The sequence below is a fragment of the Lagenorhynchus albirostris genome, chromosome 8 (assembly GCF_949774975.1).
Source record: "Lagenorhynchus albirostris chromosome 8, mLagAlb1.1, whole genome shotgun sequence".
NCBI lineage: Eukaryota > Metazoa > Chordata > Mammalia > Artiodactyla > Delphinidae > Lagenorhynchus > Lagenorhynchus albirostris.
In genome coordinates, this window is record NC_083102.1 from 58,153,489 (window position 1) to 58,180,199 (window position 26,711).

A 26,711-nucleotide genomic window follows, 5' to 3' on the forward strand; every position below is an offset into this window, starting at 1 on the left:
GACATAAAACTTTTTATTTCATCTTTTAAAATAGGTACCTAGTAGACCTTAGAAAAAGTGAAAATAAAAGAATGTCATGTGGCAGCATTGTTGTGAAGGGACTGACAACTCACAGGCAGTGGTCTGACATGCAGTAAAACTGTGATCACTAATGAGCTGTTTAATTCTTTGATGCTCTTTCGCACATATTAAAATGTCTCCAATGAGATTTTCCTGATAAACAAGTGTTTATATCATATCATTAACTTTCAGAACTAAACTCTTAGCCGTTGAAAGTGAAAAGTATTGGAAATTTTCTTTTAAAAGTAAAGTGGTATTTAGAGATTTGCATCTGTTCACTAAGTTTATATCCTTTTGCTGTGTTTTCCCTTACTAAGACATAATCTGTAAATAATGCCTCCCAGGCAGTTAAAGAAGAGTATTTAGCACCAACATTACCACTAACTGAAGAGGTATGTGACTTTAGGAAGGTCATTCAACTTCTCTGGCTTGGTTTTTTACTATGTATAACATCAAAATGGCAACACTTCTTTCTTCTCCACCCTCAAGGGTGTTTGAGGTGAAAAAAAGAAATTTTATTAGAGCTTTTATGGAGTTACAATTTTTATATCTGGAACTGGATAAGATTGTTTTCTTTAAAAAGTCAGAAATCAAATCAATGTGTTTTTTTCACCTTTTTGAATATTTTAATTCTTCAAATTCGTCATAGTTTATAATAAATACATATTCCTGCTATGCCATACACAAAGTATGATCAGTAACCAGTAGCTTTCCAGAATCTAATTCATTTCTGTTCATTTCTTTTAGTTCAGAAATCTGTATCCTGTCAAACATATAATTAATGGTATTTATTAAATTATATTACTACAGAATATCAGCAAACTATACTATAAACATGCTGATTTGGATTAAAACCTTACATTTCTTCTGAACCCTTTTTCTTCTCTTCTACACCCTCCATTTTGCCACATAATTATCAGTTTCCCTAGCAACACTGTCGGTTCACGGTGAGATGCAGAGACTACTAATTCTTCCTGAAACCAATCCATGCTTGTGCAGTAGAGGTAGAATCAGTCATCTCAGACATTAGTAGCATACATATCAAGCGGTACTCTTCCAGTTTTGCTGCCGAGGACAGTCAGTGATAAATCTCCTTGAATTTCAGTTGCTTGATCACATAAACTAAAATGGCTTGGTCAGTAGCTAGATAGGAATGCTCTGGAAAGCACTTTTCTAAAGTGATCCTTTGCTTCTGTTGCTAGGGAACGCTGAAGTCCTAGAGGTTCAGAAAAGGAAGTAAAGCAGCGGCCCAAACGCAAGCCATTTGGTATTTAATGATCACCCTCCCCCGCAACACACACCTTTTTGCTACAGGATGGGTACAGCGGTTGAAGTCAGTTCTACTAGTCTGCGCCCTTGAGGTGCAGTGCTTTACCTCTCCACCTCCTGTGGACTGTCCAGTTCTGATTTGTTTTCCAAGCACTGGAGTGTTTTATTGATAGGATGAGTGGTTTAGCATCTTTCTGGGTCTGAGGCAGCTCTGAAGCAAAAGGATTATCAGTTATAGGCCAGTGAAAATCTATGTTAGAATGAAATGTGAAAGAAAAGGAAGGAGAGAGTGAAGGAGGCAGAAAGGTAAGAGGAGGAAAGGAAGAGCATGTAAGCAGCTGCTTCTTCACAAGAACTCATGTTCTTCTAGGAACGAGAGTCCCAACTGGGGATGGATTAATTATGTGACTCTCGATATTAAATTATTGTACATTTTAGAGTGATAAAACCATTTTTCAAACCATGCAAAAATTTGCCACAGTTAAATTTATATCCAAACATCATATGTATGGTTCTTTCTATAAACTAAGCCTACTCAAGTATCTCATTAAAATGTTGACAGATTGGGAATTCCATGGAGGTCCAGTGGTTAGGACTCTACGCTCTCACTGCTGAGGGCCCCAGGTTCAATCCCTGGTCGCCAAAAAAAAAAATGTTGGGAGATTATATATACAAATATATTATTTAACACATTCTGATACTTTTTTCTTAAAATCCGTAAAGCAACTATAACAATTTCTTTTCACCAAGAGATGAAACAAACGCTAAATTCCTTCTAGTTTACACCAGTATGCTGGTCAGATACTAGTTTACATGTGTTCCAGGATGTGAAAAATGACAGTTTTGTCCCACTGCCATGTTTCATATTTATAATTTCTTAGTGTCTGAGTAATGCTGGTCTGTATAAGAGTTCTCTACCTTGTATCCGAAGGCCCTGAAGTGACTAGAAATGTCTGTGGCCAATCAGATATTCAAGTCAGGATTAGAAAAAGAGCAGAAAACAGGCATGTTAGAGAGATCCTGGTAGGAAAAAGGGTTGTAGTCGTAGTTTGATTAACTTCTCTAAAAAAACTCACTTAAATACCATGCTCTTCCTGAGGCAGGTGAAGGGTTTGGTATGAAACAAATAGATGATAGAAATATTTTAAGAGATGAGAGGGAGTTTGAAGAAGAGAAAAAAGTGAATAAAATTAGAATAATTTTTTTCCTGATTCATAGACCTTATGTTAAAAGTGGGACCTTATGTTAAAAGTGTGTCATAGGGTGTTCTTGGAGTAAAAGTAGTCTTTGGATGCCGGAAGAAGAGCTTATACTTAATTCTGTAAGCATTGTGACCCATTAACAGTTTTGTTTTTTCTCAGAAATTAAAAACTCTTTTAATGGAAAAAGATAACATTTGCAAAGTCAGCAATAGTGATAACAAACAATACTTTAACACAATATTGTAAATCAACCATACTTCACTTAAAAAAATTATTCTTGGGAACTGATGTAGTGTTTCTACGGGCCAGGCAGTGTTTTAAGTTACAGCAATTCATTTAATCCTCACAACAACCCTAAGAAGTAGTATTGCTGTCATCCCATTTTACAGATCAGGAAACTTCAGATGCAGAAATTAAACCGTCTCTCCAAGGTCACTCAATGAGCAAGAGGTAGAACCAGGAGCTGGACTCATCCAGCTCCACAGCCCATTTTCTTAACTATTCAACTGAACTGTACTGGTTTTCTGGAGTCTGCTGCTTCTCCTAGACAACTGATAGGAACTCTTTGCCCCCAGAAAAGGCTGAAATCATAGGAAGTCAGGAAATCCAAAGCAATACCGTTAATAGTTTTGAGGCATAACAGGAACTGGGTCACTGCTAGGTTTGTAAGTGTAATTCAAGGATCCCTTTGAAGTTTGGGCATTAGTACCAAATGCTTCTTTTATTTCACACCCATCTACTCAGCCAGTGGGGCACTGATTAGATAACACTGCAAGTTATCTTCTCCAAAGTATGAACATGGAAGATGGTATATAAAGCATTTTATCCTTAGTTCTTTTAGTTACTTACTATTTCTTAACTCTAATGAGAACTGTGTAAGAAGAAAAAAGACTTAAATTGCAAGATAGAGGATTATAGGAAAGTCGAGACTTTCATAATAAATTGTGGCTGGAATTAGTCAATCCTGATATTTTTTTTTTTTAAGATTTGTTATTTATTTATTTATTTATGTTTGGCTGCATCGGGTCTTAGTTACGGCATGCAGGATCTTTCGTTGTGGCTTGCGGGCTTCTCTCTAGTTGCATTGTGCGGGTTTTCTTTTCTCTAGTTGTGGTGCGCAGGCTCCAGGGTGCTTCGGTTCTGTAGTTTGTGGCATGCAGGCTCTCTAGTGAGAGACGCAAGCTCAGTAGCTGTGGCGCACGGGCTTAGTTGCCCCGCGGCACATGGGATCTTAGTTCCCTAACCAGGGATCGAACCCACGTCCCCTGCATTGGAAGGCAGATTCTTTACCACGGAACAACCAGGAAAGTCCCAATCCCAATATCTTTAAAAATAAAAATATTTCTTAGCTACTTTTTAGGTAATTTAAGAATATCCTAGAGAAAGGAGCATAATGATAATGAAAATAATATCTTCTTGCTGTTTCTCTTTTCCCTTACTCTTTTTCCACAAAATGGTTCAGCTGTTGCAATAAGACCCCAGGTTTCTTTTTTTTTTTTTTAATTTTTATTTATTTATTTATTTTGGCTGCATTGGATCTTCATTGCTACCCACGGGCTTTCTCTAGTTGCGGTGAGTGGAGGCTACTCTTCGTAGTGGTGTGCAGGCTTCTCATTGCAGTGGCTTCTCTTGTTGCGGAGCACCGGCTCTAGGCACAAGGTCTTCAGTAGTTGTGGCACACGGCTCAGTAGTTGTGGCTCATGGGCTCTAGAGTGCAGGCTTGGTAGTTGTGGCACACAGGCCTAGTTGCTCCGCAGCATGTGAGATCTTCCTGGACCAGGGCTCGAACCTGTGTCGCCTGCACTGGCAGGCAGATTCTTAACCACTGCACCACCAGGGAAGTCTCAGGCCCCAGATTTCTTAAAAGTAGATCTTAGATAGTAGTCCACATTTGAATCCTGAACCCAGTAAGCATCGTCCCAAACCTGAGATTTGTGGACATATCAGTAGAACTCTGAGCCTGCTTAGACATTCAGGCCAGCTAATTCTTTGGTCAGTAGGCCCTATCGTATGGTATTTGCTTATTGTGACCCATTTGTTAGCTTATTGGTTTGCACTGAATCTGATTTTCCTGAATTGAATCTTTTTTTGTAACTTACTCATATTTAAATAAAGTCTTTATCAGAAAGAGCAAGGGGAAGTAAACAACTGCCATTAAGGGTATTTGCCTTTTTCACCACCTGTGTGTTTTTAAATTCTTATATTTCATTCATCATGCACTGTCTAGAAATAACTTGGAGCGACACCTTTATATGACAGGATAGAGTGAATTGAAAGTGGCAAGATAAAGGAGAACAATGAGGCTGAGGACAGAGTAGAACCAGATATGATGCTACAAGTGTATATACCATATTTATATTATTTCTGAAGCTAAGTCTTTAATTTGGCTGTAAACTTTCTAGTCATCAGAAGGAGATGGAAACCCTGGTCCATTACATTCTACATAGTGTTCATAAGATTAAGATAAACCATCTGCTCAAGAGAAGTATAACTACTGGTACAAATAATGCATGATTTGGAGCAGTGATATTAATATTGATAACATCCTTACAGTAGATCCACTGATGATTGTATTAGGGCATTTTCACACAGGGAACCTCAGTGTGGACTAATGGCATCACATAAATATACAATGTACTGTTCAGTAAAAGCAATTTAAATTACTGAGAGGAGAGGATGTATAAGAAATGACGGTACTTAGCTCTCTGTTGACCTAGGTTGGTGCTCAGGTGCTCTGTCATGTATGTCAGGTCAAATTTGTTAACCATATTCAGAACTTCTAGAATGTGTTACTGAGGGAGATGCATCAAAAAATAACACTATAATTGTAGATTTATCTGTTTCTTCTTTTGGTTATGTCGGGTTTTGCTTTATGTGTTTGAGGTGATGTTAATGGATACATACAATTTAGAATCATTATACCTTCTTGGTAGATTGACCTCTGATCATTAGGAAATGTCCCTCTTTATTTCTAGTAGTTCACCTTGTTATTGATTTTGTTTGAGATTTGAAGAGCTGTATCAGCTTTCTTTTAGTAAGTGTTTGTGTGGTATCTTTTTCCATTCTTTTACTGCAAATTTTCCATGTCTTTTATAAGCAATGGCTAGTTGTTTATTTCTATTACAGTCTCAATCTTGCTTTTAAAAAATTTTCTCAGTCTTTAAGATGCATTTAGAACGTTGCTATTTAATTTATTTACTGATATATTGAGTTTAAATCTAACATCTTACTATTTGTTTCTAATCTAACAAAAAATCTTCCTTTGTTCTTTTTATCTGCTTTCTTGCCTTCTTTTGGATTAATCAAGTGGGGATTTCTTTTCTTATTTACTTTTTCCTATATTAACTTTATTCTTTGTGTGGTTACCTACAGATAAAATTTAGAATATTTGCTGGAGAGGATGGATTGACTATTCATTAAGATGTCCCCATTCAACTGTTGTGGGGGGGTTGTTTGTTTGTAAACAAGTTTATTAACATGATTAAAAACATTTTGGGGGGCTTCCCTGGTGGCGCAGTGGTTGAGAGTCCGCCTGCCGATGCAGGGGACACGGGTTTGTGCCCCGGTTCAGGAGGATCCCACATGCCGCAGAGTGGCTGGGCCCGTGAGCCATGGCCACTGAGCCTGCGCGTCCGGAGCCTGTGCTCCGCAACGGGAGAGGCCACAACAGTGAGAGGTCCGCGTACCGCAAAATAAAACAACAGCATTTTTTGAATAATGACAAAGAATTTCTAAACATGAAAGAATATCAGTGGCTATACCTTATAACCAATATTTGAAATTGAATGGGCAAGCTTTTTTGCCAGTCTTCTTTTTATTAAAAAAAATCCAGTTATTGGTTCCATGTGAAGTCATGACTTGTTTTGTTTGGGAATGAGTCCTTACTGCAACTAAGCATAAAAAAATATCTTCCATAATTGGAGCGTGACCTGCATTACTGAGTAAAGAGTTGGTAAAAATCCTCAAAGCGTTGGGGATTTGTTTTTTCTTAAAAACAAGAAAACACTTTTTATACACTTTTTATACAAGTGTTGTAGTTCTTTGTGAGCTTTTAATAAATATAAATTGTCAGTAAGTTAGAGGTTATACTCCCTGGCAAATGCCTTGAGTATGGTTTTCTGTGTAGCTAATGTAGTATAGATCTGTATATTTAACAGTTAGGATGGATATGGGGTTAATACAGGTTTCTGAGGTTTAAACTAACATTATTGTGTTCTGGAATAGAGTTCCTCCTCTACTCTCAGATGAGCGGAGTGAACGCCCACTGGCTGGCCAGAATTCTCTTTATTTAAAAAAAAAAAACCTACTTGTTCACAAAGGTAAATGTTGAATCCAGAAATGTATTTTAAAGTCTACATATATATTATCATGACCAACTGTGTCTATGTAAGAAACACAAAGTTGGTTCAACATTTTAAAACTCATGTAATTCACACATTAACTAGAGGAAAAATGTATATAATCATTTTATTAGATGAAGACAAACAATAAAGTTGAACAGTTATTCATGGTAAAAAGTTTATTAAGCTAGAAATACATAGGAACTTTCTTAACTTGTTATGTGAGGCTAACAAAAGTCTCTATCAATCATCATATTTAGTGGTCAAATGTTAAAATCAAGAATTTCCTTTAAAATTAAGAATATTTTTAACATTTCACCACTAAATTTTTTTTTTAATAAATTTATTTATTTATTTATTCTTGGCTGCACTGGGTCTTCGTTGCTGCATGCGGGCTTTCTCTAGTTGCAGTGAGCAGGGGCTACTGTTCGTTGTGGTGCACGGGCTTCTCACTGTGGTGGCTTCTCTTGTTGTGGAGCACGGGCTCTAGGTGCGCAGGCTTCAGTAGTTGTGGCACGCGGGCTCAGTAGTTGTGGCTCACGGGCTCTAGAGTGCGGGCTCAGTAGTTGTGGCTCACGGGCTCTAGAGTGCAGGCTCAGTAGTTGTGGCTCACGGGCCTAGTTGCTTCGCGTCATGTGGGATGTTCCTGTACCAGGGCTCAAACCTATGTCCCCTGCATTGGCAGGCGGATTCTGAACCACTGTGCCACCAGGGAAGTCCCCCACTAAATGTTTATTACCACATCTATTCAATGTTATCCTAGAGGTCCTAGCAAGTAGTAGACAAGCAAAAGAGATAAAAAAAATATAAGGAGTGAAAAGAGGCAAAACTATCATTATTCACAGATAATAAAATTGAATACATAAAAAAACTCGAGCCTACAGGTTATTAGAATTAAGAATTTAGCAGGGTGGATGGCTCTTAGAATCATAAGACATCAGTCAACTCTGACAAACAAAAAACGTAACTTCTTAAAATATAAATTTATTTATTTATTTATTTTTGGCTGTGTTGGGTCTTTGTTGCTACGTGCGGGCTTTCCTCTAGTTGCGGTGAGCGGGGGCTACTCTTCATTGCGGTGCTTGGGCTTCTCATTGCAGTGGCTTCCCTTGCTGCGGAGCACCGGCTCTAGGCGCGCGGGCTTCAGTACTTGTGGTTTGCGGGCTCTAGAGCGCAGGCTCAGTAGTTTGGGCGCACGGGCTTAGTTGCTCCGTGGCATGTGGGATCTTCCTGGACCAGGGCTCGAACCCGTATGCCCTGCATTGGCAGGCGGATTCTTAACCACTGTACCACCAGGGAAGTCCCAAAAAACGTAATTTTTTACAAGCTACCATTTATGATAGCAACAAAAAATATAAGGTAGCTAGTATGAATTTAACAAAAGAAGCTCAAGACCCATGAAAAGACATTCAGGAAGACCCATATAAATCAAAAGAGATAGGAAGCCTGAATACTGTAAAAATGATATTATGCCAAATTAATCTATGTATTCCATACAGTTTCCATCAGAATCTGAACAGGGTTTTTTTTTGTTTGTTTTTTTTTTTGGAACATGACAAGTTGTTCTAAAATGTAGGTGGAAGAACAACTTGACCCAGAATAGTCAAGATACTCCTGAAGAAAACCAAGGTGAGGGAACTTGTTCTTTCAGATGCTTAGATTCATTGTAAAGCAATAGTATTAAGACAGTGTAGTGTAATCTGAGCAATTGACAGGTAGACCAGTGCAACAGAATAGAGTCCGAAACAGACTGATCCATTCATGTTAGTTTGAGAATGATACAAAACTGACATTGCAGATTAGTGGGGCAAGGATGGACTAACAAATGTCTGGGAAAATTGATGATTCAAATGGAAAAAAATGAAATTGGATCTCATGAAATAGAATTCATTCATGAAATAGATTTCAAATGGATTGTAGTCTCAAATATGAAAGGCAACATTTATAACTTTTAGAAGAAAATGTAGGAGAATGCTTATGCGATCTCTTATTTAACACAAAAAAATCCAAATCATAAGAAAAGTTTGATAAATTTGACCACAGTAATATTAAGAAAATCTGATCATGAAAAGATACTATAAAAACATAGAAAGAGAAGCCAAAAATTGAGAGAAGATATTTACAGCCCATGTAACTAAGAAAAAAGATGGTTATCGTTATCCAGAATATACTTAAAACTTACCCCAATCATAAGAAAATACAACTAACATAACAGAAAAATGGACAAAATACATAAGCAATCTGTTCACAAAAGAGGAAACCCAAAGATTGGTGAACATAAATAAACATTCAACCTCATTAATAAAAATAAAATGATTGGCAAAGATAAAGTTTCACAGTAATATGTGATAGCCAGTATGTAGGGGAAAAAGAGAAAACTCATACAACTATTTTGTTAAAACAATTTGATATTATCTAGTAAAATGGAAGATGTACAAATTCTATGGCCCAATAAGTTCACTCCTGTGTATATATATGCTCTCCAGAAATTCTTGTTGTGTACCAGGAGACATGTTCAAAAATACACAGCAACATCATTCATAATAGCTACAGTAAAAAGGTAATTCTAGTCAAACCTTTCAACATAATGTTGAGCAAACGAAAAAAATGATTTGAAGAATATTATGTACAGTTCATTACCATGTGTATAAAGTTTAAAAGCAAGCAAAATTAATCAGTATATTCTTTAGAGATACTTTTGTGGAATAACTAGGAGAAAAAAACAGGGGTTATAACTAGGAACGGGACATAGAGAGGGCTTCAAAAGTACTAATTTTGTTTCTTAGGCTTGATAGTAGGTACATGGGTGTCTTTTTTTCCCCCTTCTATTTCTATATGACTTACATATATGGTATACTATTTTGCATAAATAAAATATTTTAAAATAAAAAGTATTAAGTAGCATAATTAAAAGATGAGAATGAGAAAAACCACAAAAAATTTTTAGGCTTAAAATATTAGTTTAAGATTTGTAAGAAAAAAAAAGCCAGCACCAGCCAGACATTTACATCGATAAGGAAGTTCATGAGGTGTTTGGACTCCTCCAAGAAATTATTTTCTGCTGAGGCTGTAACTATGTGTTGTCTTTGTGTTTCCCTGAGCCCTCAATGTTAGTGGCTCTTTTCTGCTACCTGTAGATATGAGGCCAGGCCAGACTCCTACCACCGCATCTGATTTATTTCCTGATAGAGTCTGAGAGTACATTAAACATTCACTTTTAGCACTGGAACCCAGAATTTTAAAAGAAGGTTAAAGACATGATTAAAGTCAGAATTCATGAAATGGAAAGTTATTAAAAGGAAAGTGAATGCTTACACTACATCATCAGGAGTGTCTTATACAAGAGCATGAGATACAGAGCAGTGAAGTAATTATTCCATGCTGTCATGTTGTTTAGTTCTAAATTGGGGCAGGGGAGAATTCTTGACTAGATTCAAGCTTTCTTTATCATGCCTATAGATATAATTTTTTGGTAAACTTTCACAATTTTTATTTTTCCTGAACAGATTATTTTCAGTAATTTTTAAAAATATTTATTTGTTTATTTTTGGCTGCGTTGGGTTTTCACTGTTGCGGCAAGCGGGGGCTACTTTTTGTTGCAGTGCGCGGGCTTCTCTTGTTGCAGAGCACAGGCTCTAGGTGTGTGGGCTTTAGTAGTTGTAGCGCGTGGACTCAATAGCGGTGCATGGGCTCTAGAGCGCAGGCTCAGTAGTTGTGGTGCACGGACTTAGTTGCTCCGTGACATGTGGGATCTTCCCGGACCAGGGCTCAAACCCATGTCCCCTGCATTGGCAGGCAGATTCTTAACCATTGCACCACCAGGGAAGTCCCTTCAGTAACTCTTGATCCCCAATAAGTAATTTTGACCATGAAATATTATTGAATTGTACTAATTAAAGGTTGAACATTCCCAGTAAATCACTGTGGAAAATTTTAATGAAGAAGCCAAATAAATGAGAAATCAATACTTATTGTTTTCTGGCATATCATTAAAGCCAAAATCTGTTCTCTTACTCAAAAAGCAAAGCACCTAAGTTGCCTGTCTAGTTTTGTGCAAGTTTTGCATCTGTCTATGTGTAAGCCGTTAAGACTTGTTGACAAATCAATGAGGCATTCAAAAGGAGGTATTTAGTGGCAAAACGGCAACTCTCCTTGGTTCATGTTTCTCACTGCATCTTCATAAGTTCACAGAAGTCACCAGACCCTTCAGTCATACTGATAATATGTATTAGTGCTAGAAGAGATCTAAAGTTGTTTTGATGGAAAGCAAGTTATTTTTTCAGAAGCTAAGTAATTTTCTGTTCATTTTAGGAAAAGTAAGCTACTTCATATTTTATTTTGGCTTTTGAGTATTTTGGCTTTTGAATAAAATTCAATTAAAATAAAATTTTATTCAAAAGCCAATTGAACTGTAAAGGTAGATTATGATCTTCTGGAAGTCAAGACAATTTTAACCCAAATGTGGAATATAGCTCCTTTTCAAGGAAATGTCATATTTTTATGTCATATTTATATGTCAGAGCATATAAATATGCTCTGGTTCACCGTGGAATCCTAATTTTATAGATTGGAAGACAGCATATGATTATGCTAAGGTAAGCTGACTAAACGAATTAGCTGGGAAATCAGGGTGGAGGGATATAAAAGTAGGAAGGAGAAGATGCTGCATGGGGTGGTTTGTATATGAAGTGTGTGCAGTGGGTTCCTGTAGATTATTTAAGATTTCACTTAAGATGTCTACCAGCCAAGAGGGAAACACAATCAATCATGGGGTCACAGCATCTATAGAATTAAAACTCGAACAGCTATTTCTGGAATTAGGACCAGAAAATTCTCTTGTGTGCATGGTTCTGAACAGTCTGCCAACCATATTGTTCCAGTAGTTATAGTACTGAGATCCTTAAGGTTTTTTCTGTTAATATGGGGCACAGACATCAGGTTATAACTGAATTCTCTTAGGTGGACATGAAGTAATGTTCTACTTCAATGCTGTGCCCTGATTATTTCTGAGACCTATAGGAAATTCCACTTATGAGGAAAGTTAGGAAAAATTAGAACGTATTTGAAAATTTGAAACTGAAAACTCTGTTGCTTGTGAGTTTTCTGATGAAACAGAAGGGTTTGGGGCACCAAAAAGTCATTCTTATTTTTATTTTGGTTTTAATGTTTGATTTATTCAAGTTATATTATCAAAAACCTAGTTCTTTACATTTTAAAACTTGATTTGCAAATCACTGCTAAGTGATTGTTGAATAATATTTAGTTCCTATTTACAGACTTAGCTAATTGAACATGTACAAACATTTAAAATTGCATTTATAAATTTTTTATATTTGATTTCCTTTTTAAGTACTATTGTTAGCAACTGACAGTCTTTGCAAGTACTTAAGAAGCTCTTATACATCTGTTCTATTAAACTTACAAGTATTGTGATCTTTAAAGTTTTCTTAAATCTTCTAATGCTGTATTATGCAACTCAGTCTTCCTCTAGTCAAAAGATACTGTGCAAGTATCTTTTGCACAGTTTTGGAAGCCAATAATTATCACCTCAGGTAACTTAGGTTATTTTCTACCAAAGACGTAAAATCTTAGTTCTTCCCATACTAATCAAGGAAGATGTTATGTCACAGTATATAATTTGGTGACTTGCCTAACTAGCATGCTTGGAATTACTAATATCCAGAGATTATTGACAGAAAAACTGATTAGATTCCTATAAGCAACCCTGAGTGAGAATACAGAAGCTTGTTTATTGTTGTCATGGCAAAGACACTATAGTGTTAAGAAAAGGATATTCACATAAACCACCTGCCTAGACCCAAGCTCTGACATGACTTCATAGTCTTACTCACAGAAGTCTGCAATTCCCAGCCGGTTTGCCCATTTGATTTGATTTTATGTTTCTTCAAATTTTGGGTAATGCAAATCTTTTCTATCAGAGTCTAAAGACAGCTTACAATGAAGGAGTCCGAAGATATTTAAATGCCCTGTTGTCTAAATCTCAATTCTGTATTCCTTTATGTTCTGAGAATCAAGCAACTCTTACAAGTATTTCAAATGATATATGATGGGATTTAGTTTTTTATATAGTTTTTTTCTGACTTGTAGTCACTTCTTCCATGGGTAATTTAGCCTAGTGGCATTACTAAAGAGTCATTCCTGAGATATGAACTGTAGAAATGATCCCTGAAAGTATAGTCTTAAGAGATATAGACAGCAAAATTTGGACCTCTCTCCCCTTAGAGAATAGGAGTGTAGGTTGACCGTAAGCTGAAGAAGGCTAAGTTAAATATCAGACTGCACTGGCGAAGCACTACATTAAAACAGATTACCAAATTATGTTTCAAAACCATACAGATAGTTTTGAGATTGCATTTATTCATAACTAGGTAAAAAAAGAATTCCTCAATGTTTTTCAAAGATTAACAAATGAAATATATAGTTCATACAACAATAAACTCAGACCTAATTAAAAAATTAAGAAACAGCAATAATCTTCTGCTTGTTCTAAAATGGTAAGAAATCAAATCAGCCTCCTAAAATTTCATAAATACTACTTGCGATACAAAATTTATCAGGTTTGGGGTGGTTATAAAGAATTCGACTATTAATAGAGTTCAGAGTGAGAGTTACCCATGGATGGGTTCCTAACCAAAGTGCTATCATAAGATGAGCTGAAGTTGTATAACTTGGTCTCAAATTACCGTGTCTGATTCAGTACATCCTCCCCGTACAATACTGAAACAAAGTAGTAACTGGAAGGAAGCTAAACTATAGGGCCCTTATTTAGTCCCAGTCACCTGGCAGTGAAATAGCAAGGCAGGCAAACAGTCTCCATAGATGTGATGAAAGAACAGCCATCTCACATAGGGCAGGCTGACAGTCACAGGGATTTTGACAGAGTATCCTGAGCTGATACCAACATCTGATAATCCTGAGTCCTAGAACACTAGAGCTATCAGCTTAGAATGAAATTAAGATGTCTGTAAAAGTAAATTTACTGAATACGTGTTTTTTCATTTTTATTAATTTTAACTACATAAGTAATATATAGACTTTTTTTAATACCTAATGCAAAAAAAACAAAACACAAATTTAACATTACAAATAAGACTAAAGTACCTGTTGACCAACAGCTCCAAATCTAATATCTTCTTTGGAGGTAACTACCATTATCAGTATGAAGTATATCTTTCCAGCTCGCTTGCTATGCAATTATATGCATATATTTACTGTTGGAAAAATGTATTTTATGTTGCTGGGATTTTTTAATATTTAAAATGAATATACACGTTCTGCACCTTGCTTTAGTCACTTAAGAATATCTTGCTAATCTTTTTATGTCAGTAAATAAAGACATTTGTTGAGTGCTTATAATGTACTCTTTCAAGCATTTGTATATCTATTTAATGCATTTAGTCTTCATGACAATGCAGTTATTATTATGTTGTTATTATCATGCCCATTTTAGCAGCTGAGGATTCTGAGGGAAAGAGAGATTAGAGAAATTGCCCAACTTAGAGCCACCGTTTTGGATTCTGTTCAAGGAAGACTAACTCCAGGTCTCCTCTCACGGCAACTATTGTACACCGCCTCTCTGAGGTACATTAGCCTACCTCTGAATGCGGTGTGTATCAACCCAAAGCCCCATGGGTCCATCGTTTGTGAACTTGCAGTGACTGAACGATATGCAGATACTGTTCAAGTTTAAAGATGCCACCGAGTGCCTCATTATGCTCGGCATTTCGGTTGATGATAGCACAAGCCAGGCAGTGTGATGGTATAAGGTGTGTGTGACTGTTTTTGAGGAGAATAATGAGCCTAAGAATGCGGAGCAGACCCCATTGTTATGCTGCACCATTCCCCTACTTCCCTCGCAGCCTATGTCTGATCTGTGAGCAGCATTCCATTTACGTCAAAAATAACGTCAATCTATTGAAAAAACTGAATGACTCAGAGCATTACTGTAGAGAACTGGTCTCTGTGTGATATGATCTATAACATCCTAATTTCACAGAACATTTTTCATAACAGCTGCTAAAATTGTGATCGAATCCATTAACTTCTTTTAAAGGATCCAATGTGAAGCAATATTGAAGCTAGACTTAAAATGCAGGTGTACTGAGGTGGAGTCCCACCCACTCAAACCTGCATTATCATTAGCTACTTCATACCTTTTCTGCATTTGTCTGTCTATATTTATTGATCCACTTGTATCTGCTCTTCTTTTGTATTTCTAGCTGCATTTGGGTCAGAGATAGGCTATTTCAGAGTCTGGAGGGTCTGAAAGAAAGAACAGAGAAGAAAGGAGAGAGGAAAGGGAAGTTTTCCTCTAATTCTAATGGACAGCAGAACAAGATACACTGGAGACAAGGGGTAGAGGAAGAACCCAGGGTCTTGCGTTTATGAAAGTAGTGTTATGCTATGCTGTTGATTAAGATCTCTGTAGAGAATGAATGACAGTGAGAGAACATGGCCACCGAAGCCCTTACATTGAGCAGCTCATAACTTAGAAATGTTGACCCAGGTGGATTTCTCCTGCCACATCATCATCCACAAAAGTGACAGCTAATTTTTCTATGTAAGAATTTTATTCCTTGGATAAATACAAAGTCAAATAAAATCCCTCCATTTTATTTTTTCTTCCGATGCTATATCCTTCTGGGAATGTGCAAAGTTACCCCTTGACATGTATTTTTGTTTGGAACGTAGAGTAAGACTAAAAAGAAGTTTCGAAGAAGGTGGAAGGTGACTTGTGAAATTTACTTTCAGACTTGAGAGTGTCCTTCTAGAAAGAGGATAGGCTTCTGAGGACTGAGCTCTATCCAGTCTTCCACAGATTAACTGTGATAAAGTCAGTACACAAGTTAGTGACCTGGGAGCCTTGGTTTTCCTACCTGAGAAAAAAGGCTGGGCCAGAATCCCTAAGGTTCGTTTGAATTATAGTATTCTGATTCTTATATGACATGATAGAAAAATATAGCTTCTAGTGGTCATTAGATCACCCTTCTAGTTATCCAGCAGCATAATCCTGTACACATTTTCCTCCTCTCTCACACTAATACTCGTGAGGGAGTTGTTACTTGCGGAGTCTTTAGTAGTTGCTTCCTCTGGACAGCCATTTCTTCCAACTTCCTTCTGATATAAGAGTTGTTGAAGTGAAAGTCCTTAGCTCCATTCCAGTTTTATAAAGCTTAAAAAATTTTTTTTCCTCAGGATGGGAATACAGATTACTGATTTATAACCCATTAATCACTGCTATAAAGAGGCCCTGAGATCTTTGTTTTCAGGCCCTCAAAAATTGTTAATTGGGTGTGATGAGTTGTTGGCCACTTGGATAATGGATTTAAACCACTGCTTCTCAGACTCCAGCTAACTTCATGTTTAATAGGTATCATTACATGTGTGTGCTCCAGCGGTGGGCACCCAGTCAGTGCTAGCTGATGATAAAGCAAGCATACAAGATTGCCATTTGGGGCTTGTCCAACACCAGGACCAGGCAAATTACTGAACAGTCATGGGGCAGAAGCCCCAGAATAATTCTCTCTACTCTCAACCCTGCTGATAAGCAGTTCTCACGTTCCCTCACTTTATTTGTTCAGCACCTAGTGATGAGGTAGCTACTGCAATCCTGGATGTTATATACTATGCTAGGTCCTCCAGAGTTAGGTCTCTATTGCAAAAGGAACCATGTTTACAAAAGTAGAATGAGCTTCCTACTTGGTTCTTTTTGTCACCAGGTAACCAAAGTTGTTACTAAACCAAAGAAGAAATCATCCGAGAAATAGTTTTTCTATAGTTTTCAACGTCTTCCTTTTTTATGCTCTTCCACGAATGTGGAAGATTAATAACATTTCATAATAACATGTTGGAGAAGTGAATTTTCTAGACTAGTCACATCATTTGTGAATTGACAGCTGAACACACTGAACTCTAATTGCATTAAAATCTTATTCTAATAATTTGTTGAACACTAGCTAAATTGGTGTGTACAGACTAGTGGCCTAGGAGTCAGAAAACTAGAATACGTAGTCACGGCAGCTCATAAACTAGATATGTGGATGAGGACAAGACAGTCAAGTTTTCTGAGCTTCAGGAGAGGAAAAAATATACTTGGCTGCTCTGTCTCTTGGGGCTGTTGTGAGGAACAAATGAGATGATGTATGTGACAGTGCTTGGTGTTATAAAATGTACAGTCTAAATATGAGATAGATAAGTTGTAAGATGTGTGTATATGGCAGTATATCTAATTATATTATTGCATTCCTCCATGTGGTATTTCCACTTTTTATATGTAAACAAGAGCTGGTGAAGTTGATTCTCTCCCAATTATCACAACTCCTAATGGGCAGCTACAAGTTCAGATTTTATTGAAAAGAGGAAATTAAAGTGATCAAGGAGATTATTTTTTCTTCATTGACATGTAAAAAATAAAGGGACTACTGATAGAAAATATTTAGCTGTCTTTAAATATACCTGAATGGTCTGACTTTTCTGAATATTCACTTTTCTTTCAAGAAAGAAAAGGCAAATGAAATGAAAAGGCAAGCCTGTACATATTTTTATTCAGTGGATGTACCTCTCAGGGAAAAATATATTTAATTTTATTTGTTAGAACCATATGCCAAGTGCTAAGTTCCATAGGTAAGAAAGGTACAACCTGAGGTGCTTCCTTGTTTTGCTTTTATAATATAATATATTTAGAACATAATACTTCATAATATTTAATACTGTGAAAAGAATTTCCTGGGGGTAATGCTACTGTGAGAAATTGATTTACTCTATTAATATCAGTACATATTAATATTTTCTACAGCTCAGTTATTTGCTTTATTCTTAATAATTTAAATCCAAGAAGCACTTGATCATTAATTTCTTGAACATCATGACTTCATTTAATGACTGCCGCTCTGAAAAGGTAAAATAGGGTTAATGACCAAACTTCATTATTTCTAAGGAGTGGCTACCTATGCAAATGTAAGGAGCAACAGCATTCCAAATAAATTCAACTAGGGGAACACTTTTCCTCAGCCAGTGCCTATTCAGCCAGTGTTCGTGGGTAATCTACCCTCTTCCCTTTCAGAATTGCAACTTTTGAGTCCTGACTTAGACTCTGGGCAGCAAGATTAAGGGTGGGGAGAGGCAGACTAAAGAGAACTACAGTGGTTTCTTCCTCTAGCCTTTACCAGGTCATTTTGTGTGTGTTCCACTTCACTCTGTTTTTCTTTGAGTCTTTTTCTTTAAAGACTTAAACACTTCCCTTTGAAAAATCAGTGTAGTTTCTGGTGGGGAGAGAAGATATCCAAGAAAAACAAAATGAGACAAAGATGCATACACATAACTTGGAATATAAACTTAAAAGTTAATGAAAGGAAATTGGGGGACGGTATTTCTTTTAACTTTTCAGCTCTTTTACTTTTTTTTTTTGCGGTACCGGAGCCTCTCACTTTTGTGGCCTCTCCCATTGCGGAGCACAGGCTCCGGATGTGCAGGCTCAGTGGCCATGGCTCACGGGCCCAGCCGCTCCGCGGTATGTGGGATCTTCCCAGACCAGAGCACGAACCCGTGTCCCCTGCATCGGCAGGCGGACTCTCAACCACTGCGCCAGCAGGGAAGCCCCAGCATAATAATTTTACTTACATAAATCATGAAATGATTATCACAATAAGTTTAGTCAATGTCCATCATCTCACATAGATACAAAGTAAAAGAAAAAGAGAAAAAAATATTTTTTCCTTGTGATGAGAACTCTTAGGATTTACTCTCTTAACTGTCATATATAACATACAGCAGTGTTAATTATATCTATCATGTTGTACATTACATCCCTAGTACTTATTTATCTTATAGCTGAAGTTTGTACCTTTAACTACCTTCATCTAAGTCCCCCTTCTCCCACCCCCACCTCTGGTAACCAAAATCTGATCTCTTTTTTCTGTGAGTTTGTTTGGTTGGTTGGTTGGGGTTTCTTTTTGAAGTATAATTGACCTACAACACTATGTTAGTTCCTGTTGCACAACATAGCAATTCGATATTTTTATACATTACAAAGTGATCACCACAGTAAGTCTGTTTACCATCTGTTACTATACAAAGATATTATGCTATTGTTGACTGTATTCCCCACTCTGTACATTTTATGCCCATGATTCATTTATTTTGTAACTGGAAGCTTGTACTGCTTAATCTCCCTCACCTATTTCACTCATTTCCATATCCCTTCCCCTCTGGCCACCACCTGTTTGTTCTCTGTATCTAAGACTCTGTTTCTGTTTTGTTATGTTTGTTCATTTGTTTTCTTTTTTAGATTCCACACATAAGTGAAATCATACAGTATTTGTGTTTCTCTGTCTGACTTATTTCACTTGGCATAATACCCTCTAGGTCCATCCATGTTGTTACAAATGGCAAGATTTCATTCTTTTTTTATGGCTGAGTAATAGTCTGTTGTGTACACACACACGCACACGCACACACCACATCTTCTCTATCCATCCATCTATCAATGGTCAGTTTATTATACTTCATCCATAATACTAGTAAATTAAGTACTTGTGGTGGTTTATCTGTTTTTTGTTTTTGTTTTGCTTGGATAGCCCGACCTTGTTTTATTTCCCCAGCTATCTTAAATTTGCTGTTGAGGTAAGTTCTTTGCTGGTCTTTCTAGAGAGTTCAAAGAAGCACAAGCTAAATTTTCAGAAACTCTGTTTTGGGTGGAAAAAAATATATTAAGACCAAAATGGTACAGTCCTTACAGTTACAGTCTTGATAACTTTTGCTGTAGAAAATTTATGCTGATGGTCACCTTTTGTTATCTGCTCTTGACCTGGCACCTGACTTTTTTAGTTTTTTTTCTTGATTTCTAAGATCTCCCAACTTTGATACACCTTCTTGTATCTTTGTTCATCCAACACTCCAGCATGCATTCTTGTAAATAAATAAATACAAGTGCGTGTTTTTAATAGTTATGTTGTAGAAAGGTTTTAATGGGCTTTGGATGTTAGATTTTTGTTGTTGACTTGGTCATCTTTAGTGTTCGTTTCTTCCCTTAGGCTTTGTACATTTCTCCTAAATCTCACTGATTTCTTTGTTACCTCTGTTACCAGACAGGCCGCCATGGTTGTCACCTGTTTCCTGCCTGGTATTACTGATAACCTTGAGATTTTGTTATCAGTGTCTATGGTCTCTGTCAGTCCTCTCCAAAGTTTTCACAGATTCTTTTGCAATATTCTTTTCTTAGACTTTAATGAAGCAGTCCCAGAGACAGAACGCCTGGATTCAAAAGCACTGAAAACCCGGGCCCAGCTTTCCGTGAAGAACAGACGCCAGAGGCCCTCTAGGACAAGACTCTATGATAGTGTCAGTTCAACAGATGGCGAGGACAGTCTGGAGCGAAAGGTGAGTGCCCCTGACCGCTTTCTGACTTGTGAGTTTGGGCTGTATCCTTGTTCCTACAGCTTATTGAAGATAATGATTTTCCTGCAGCCATATTCTGTATTCTAGTTGGAAACAGCTGGAATAGTTCACTTCTTTGTCTCCTAAATTCTTATTCACCTCGATATAGCGTTGTAATTCAAATTCTTTCTGTACTCATTTGATGGACTAATAACCAAGAGCATTATCCATATTGTCATATTTCATGATGGTGCTTTTGATATTCAGCTGTTGGTTTTATCTGATGGTAAATAATGAGTGTACAAGTCATTGTTTCTGTATGTCTTAGGTATCTGTGGTAGCTACAAAGGTAATATGGTGAATTGTTGTGAACTATGTAGTCTTATCTGTAAACCAACAAAAATGGGTTTTCATAGGGATTTACTAAAAAAAGGTCCATCTGATTTCAAAGTAAGTATCACATGGGACTGATGCTCAGTGGCATAACCTCCTTTATAATCTCTTATACCAACAGCCTTCAAACAGTTTCTATAACCACATGCACATTACCAAATCACTTCTGCCCAAGGGTTTGAGAACTTCTCCAGAATCAGATTCTGGTGCTTCATCCCTCACTCCAGTGGCTGGCAGTGTGCCCTTCTCGTCTGACCACATAGCTGAATTTCAAGAGGGACCCCTGCACCCAGAAAGGGAGCCTTCCTCCTCTACTGGGGGAGACACATCATTCTCCTCTCCTTCAAAATCTGATCATGATATGGAAGAATCTCCTTGCCACCATCAAGCCACCACCAAGAAAATACTACAAGAAAAAGGTACCGTTGATTTTGTTGTTGTTTAGCTTCTGTTTTGTCTGACTTCACTAACACCTCAATTTGTGCCATGTAAAAATGGCTCTTTTCAAAAAACGAAAGCAACAAAAACAAAGGCCTGTGTCTTTTCATAGCTAATAATTAATACTGCATTCCTTTTATATTATGGGATAAGAGAACACCCTTCTCTCTTTATTTTACTTTTTTTAAATCTTTTCCTACCTGATTAGTATCTCACTTCTTCAGCTTTCTACAAGTTTACTATTGAAGGAAATTCTTCAGGAGGCCTTCGAGAGATTTTGTGTAATAGTAGCCCATAGTTTCGATAACTACTAACATAATCATTTAGAAAAAAATATGTATATATGAAAGTGAAAACAATATAGGTCTTAACCCATTAATTGGTTTTTATTTAGAAGAAATTTTCACAGTAATTTATATTGCAAAGAATGTGATAGAAAAGCTATGATAAAGATAATGCAGGGAGATTAGTCAATAAATTTGAAAATATGCTCCTAGAATTAGCATCAGAATTTCATAGCAGTGTCAATAGATTATTGTCCTTTTAATTGTGGGCTTTAATTTATAGAAGTAATAAATTCCTGTTTAAACAAGTGAAATGATGCAGAGATATATAAAGAACAGGTTCATTCTCTTCCTACCACATCTGATGTGTTCCTTTAAAGTAACCAAGAAGATTCGGTTATATTATTTTCACATCTGAAATGCACATAGATATATATGGTGTGTTTGTGTGTCCGTATGTATATATATACACATATATTTTAAACAAATGTGTATATATATATATATATATAAACAAAAATAATTTCTGGTGTGTGTTTTGTTTTATATACTTTTTTTTATAAAAGTGAATTCTACAAATGACATTCTGCAGTTTTGTTATACACATGATAATATTTTATGGACATCCCTCTGGGGCAATATACACAAATTTAAATGACAAGATAATCTTCTATAGTGAGCCGATAATATAACTGAGGCAACCCTTGTAGTATTGATGGACATTTAAGTTGTATCCCAGGTGGGGGTAGGTGGTTGTTGTTTATTTGCTTGTTTGCTTACCACTGTGAAAAAGATATAAGCATTCTGATGCTTTACATTCTTGTATGCTGATGCTTTCATTTCTGTAGAATAAATTTCCAAAAGTTGAATCGGTAGTCAGAGTATATTGTACTCAGAGGAGAATGTATGGCTTTAAATGCTTTTATTGTAAAAAATAAATACTGAAAATAAATAAAATAAATATTCAAAATAAAGGGAAAGAACAACCAAAAAACAGAAAATAGAAAGGAGGGGATAATGAAGATAAAAGCTGAGTTTAATGAATTTTTATTAACATGAAAAGCCTACTCTTAACACCTCCACAAAATAAACACAGCAAAGCTATGTAAAAGTGAATAGCCCCCTGGAAGGACAGGTTAAGAAAAAAAATAAAGAAACCAAAAACACCCACAGCGTTTGAAATGAGAAAGGAGATACAGAGGTTAAAAAAAATTTTAAGATAGCACGCCAACTCTATGGCAGATTTGAAAATCTAGAGGAAATAGAGGATTTCCTACCAAAATATAAAGTACTCAAAATGGTCTAAGAAAAAGAAAACCTGAATAAGCCAATAAATACAGAAATATAAAATATATTTTTATAGCTTCCATTTAGAAAGGTACCGGGCCCAGGTGGTTTTATAACTGAATTCTGACTCACCTATAAAAAAAATAGATAGGAAGAGATAAAATAGAGCATCTATTTCATGTTAATTATTCCGGGAGATGTTTTTCATTTATTTTATGTAGCTAGAGTCTTAAAAACTAGTAAAGATCATGTGGAAGAAGAAAATCTTATTATACCTTAAGAAATATATCTTATTTCTTATTATATAAGAAAATCTTATATAAAATCTAAATGTAGATTCATTTTAAATATGATGCTCGTAAATTAAATCCAGGAGTGAAAATTACTTATATTCCATAATCATGTAGGGTTGATTATGGAAATGTAAGGATGGTTTAACATTAGAAAATCTAACTGTATGAATCATCATATCAACAATGGAAAAGTGAAGTGTTATAATATTAATAAACATTGAAAGGAATTTGATATAATTTTTCAGACATTTCCTATAAAAACTTGTTAAGTAAAGAAGGTATTAGGAAAAAATCATCTAAATAAGATTATTCACCAGAGAGCAATGACAAAACATCATACTGAATAGTGAATCTTAAGCCACACAAAACTAGCAGATTATTTAGAGACACAAACAAAATGTTGAGGTTACAAATGGAATGACAGTTAATTACTTGGGAGGAGTGTCAGGGAATGAAAATGGAAGAGAATATACTGGGGACTTCCTAGGTATAAACTTCATGGGAGTGGGGTGAGAAATGAAATGGGTGTTTATTTTATTGTTTTTCCTTTAAACTCTAAAATTATTTTATAAAATACTCTTGATTTCAGTAGACAATAATATATATACAAAGTTAACTGATAGACTCTATATGTCTAACATACAAGTAGCTTCGAAGAATTTTTTAAGTCAAGCATAGGCTAAGGTAATAAATCGTCAATTTATTGAAGAGAAAATTCATGTTACTTATTAAATATGAAAAGGTGATCAACCTCATTAGTGATCAGAGAAATCGTCATTTGAGTTAGATACCCATCAGATTACTTCCACCAACCAGTGCTAGCAAAGATGTGGGACACACTCATTCATTACAGATACGATTGTGCATCACTACACTGAAAAGTCCATGTGCACTTATCTCTACCAGAGCAAAAGTTGTAATCTTTCTACAAATACATCCTGAACATAGAAATACAGTTGATGGTGGAGGCTTACCTTGTTCTGTAACTCTTAGTAAGTGTCATAGCTTTATCCCTGATATTTTCCCTGGTTTCCTTCCCTGAGCCTATTGATTTGCTGGAATTATCTTCCACAGACTGGTCCTAAGCACAAGTCTTCCAGAAGACGTTTTAAGGTAAAAAATAAGTACTTAGGGAGTACAAGATACTAGCGGAGGCAAGAGAAAATATGTCAAGCCTGCTAATTCATCAAAAGCAGTTGTAAAGTTGGTGAAGGACTTAACACTGTGATTTTGACCTACTTTCAAAAGAATGAAGGCTTCAGAAACTCACATTAACTAACCTAAATTGTGGATTGTAATGGCACTTTTATAGAAATATACTTGTGTGAAGCCCTCTGTCATCTCCTCAAGAAAAAAAAAATGTGTATAGACCTTACTTGGTTCATAAGAAGGCAAAAGAGCAGGGGCATATATTTTGGAAATATAGGTTAATACTTTGTAGTCCACTGTTTGAGTTTATAAGGCATAACTTAGCTGTCTGAAAGAAAGTGCTTTATAGTCGGAGAGTGGATGCCTCACACATGAAATCTGACTAAAATTTTTTAAAAGTGGCTACATCTTGTCTAGATTATTTCTCTTTTCCTTTTCCTTCTAAAAGCAAATGTTTCATCTCAAATTGGAGAAGTATTACATGGATGTGAGTTGTGCTTCACAGTCCATTAGCAGTAATATAGAGCAAAATGTGGTTAGCAGTGATTAGCATTAAAATGTGAGCATTCCATCTTTTCTCCAATACCTCCTTTGCTTGCTACTGCCTCTTCTTTGGGATTAAGCTTCCAGCTGTAGTAAGCAGGACCAAGAAATACGGGGTGGGTAGTTTCTTCTCCAGAGACAAACTCTTAAGCTTTCCCATTTTTTTAATTTTCCTGGATTGATCATGCTTCTGGGTAACTAGAAAGGAGCAATTAATTGAGCTTTTATAAAGTATTAACTTTATAAATAGTTACTAGTATGATAACCATTATTAGACATTAACTATGACCAGATGAAAGCAGTGCCTCACATTCTTTCCTTCCCTTGATAAAAGTTTCCAGCCTTGACGAGCTTCCTGTGCCTTCCATGTTCACTAGTATTAATCCATTCATTCATGTATTTATTCAACAAATAGTTATTGAGCACCTGCTCTGCGTCCGGCATTGTGCTAAAGGCTGAATATGCAATGATAATATTCCATCCTTTCCTGCAGGGAGTTTGCAGACTAGAGTCTGTTTGTCTGTCTCTCTGTCTCTGTTTCTCTCTCTCTCTTTGATTTATTGCTTGCTTGTTTGTTTGGTGACAGACCCTGTCTCTCTGACACCACACAACCACCACCATCAATAACCAGGAAGCCCCTGTACTTTCTGCCTTCCACTCTCAGGCTCTGTTGCACCTTGAAAGATAGCAAAGAAACTTATCAGTCAAGACTCTTTACATTCTGTGAAATCCTTGAGTTCTTTGCCATGTGAGATGAATCAACTATTCAGAGCAGGACTCAACAGAGGTTAAGTGTGGTTAGCCTGATTTATCTGTGTGTATGTGTTTATATGTGTGTGGTTCTTACAACTCACTGGCTCCTTAATAAAGGAACTAGAATGGGATTTGTACTCACAAGTACAAACTTCATACGTAACATGCCACTCCAGGAAATTCTGGTCCTTCTTCAAAGCTCAGCTTAAATCTCACCTCCTTTAGTGGACCCTTTGCACACCCTCCCCATTCCCGGGCAAAGTGAATTATTCTCTCTGTCCCACAGAAATTTTCACAGTTACTTCTGCTTCTGTCACTTTGTGTGTGATAATAAGTGATCAGGTTGTCAAGTGTGAGCCAGAGTTTTCTCACTTGTCTGATTCATCTTTGTATTCATGGCCCCTAGTAAAGTATATGCATATAATTGATATTAATAAGGTTCTTGGACAAATTAATAAGTATGTCTCTCTAGATAATCAGTACAAGTCTTCTAGAACTGAGGTCGTCAAACCAAATTTGTCCCCCACCCGTTTTTTTTTAAGATTTATTTATTTATTTATTTATTTATTTAATTTAGTTTTTGGCTGCATCGGGTCTTAGTTGCAGCACACGGGATCTTCATTGAGGCATGTGGGATTTTTTGTTGCGGTGTGCGGGCTCTTCGTTGTGGTGCATGGGCTTCTCTCTAGTTGTGGCGTGTGGGTTTTCTCTTCTCTAGTTGTGGTGCGCAGGCTCCAAGGCGCCTGGGCTGTGTAGTTGGCAGCACGCGGGCTCTAGTTGAGGCACGTGAGCTCAGTAGTTGTGGTACATGGGCTTAGTTGCCCCACAGCATGTGGGGTCTTAGTTCCCTGACCAGGAATCGAACCCACGTCCCCTGCATTGTAAGGATTGTAAGGTGGATTCTTTACCACTGGACCACCAGAGAAGTCCCGCCACCCCCCTTTTTTTTTCCGATGAGATAAATGCTTTTATTTAATTAATTAATTAATTTATTTATTTTTGACTGCACTGGGTCTTCGTTGCTTCACGTGGGCTTTCTCTAGTTGTGGCGAGCGGGGGCTACTCTTTGTTGCGGTGCGCAGGCTTCTCATTGTGGTGGCTTCTCTTGTTGCAGAGCACGGGCTCTAGGCACGTGGGCTTCAGTAGTTGTGGCACGTGGGATCAATAGTTATGGTGCACGGGTTTAGTTGCTCTGCGGCATGTGGGATCTTCTTGGACCAGGGCTTGAACCTGTGTTCCCTGCATTGGCAGGCGGATTCTTATCCACTGTGCCACCAGGGAAGCCCCTGCCAGCCGTTTTTATAA

At 36.8% G+C, this 26,711-nt stretch overlaps 1 protein-coding gene across 4 annotated transcripts in view; it reads left to right on the top strand.

Moving 5' to 3' along the window:
- Window positions 1-26,711, top strand: part of PPP1R9A (protein phosphatase 1 regulatory subunit 9A) — a 326,308-nt gene that overhangs the window by 266,412 nt on the left and 33,185 nt on the right. For 2 of the 4 annotated variants that reach the window (XM_060157052.1, XM_060157053.1), the window contains exon 11: window positions 20,112-20,269. In XM_060157052.1, the coding sequence (XP_060013035.1) occupies window positions 20,112-20,269 (158 nt within the window). Of the gene's footprint in view, window positions 1-20,111; window positions 20,270-20,780; window positions 21,079-26,711 lie in introns of all 4 variants that reach the window. The other 2 variants (XM_060157051.1, XM_060157050.1) reach the window with 2 other exon arrangements.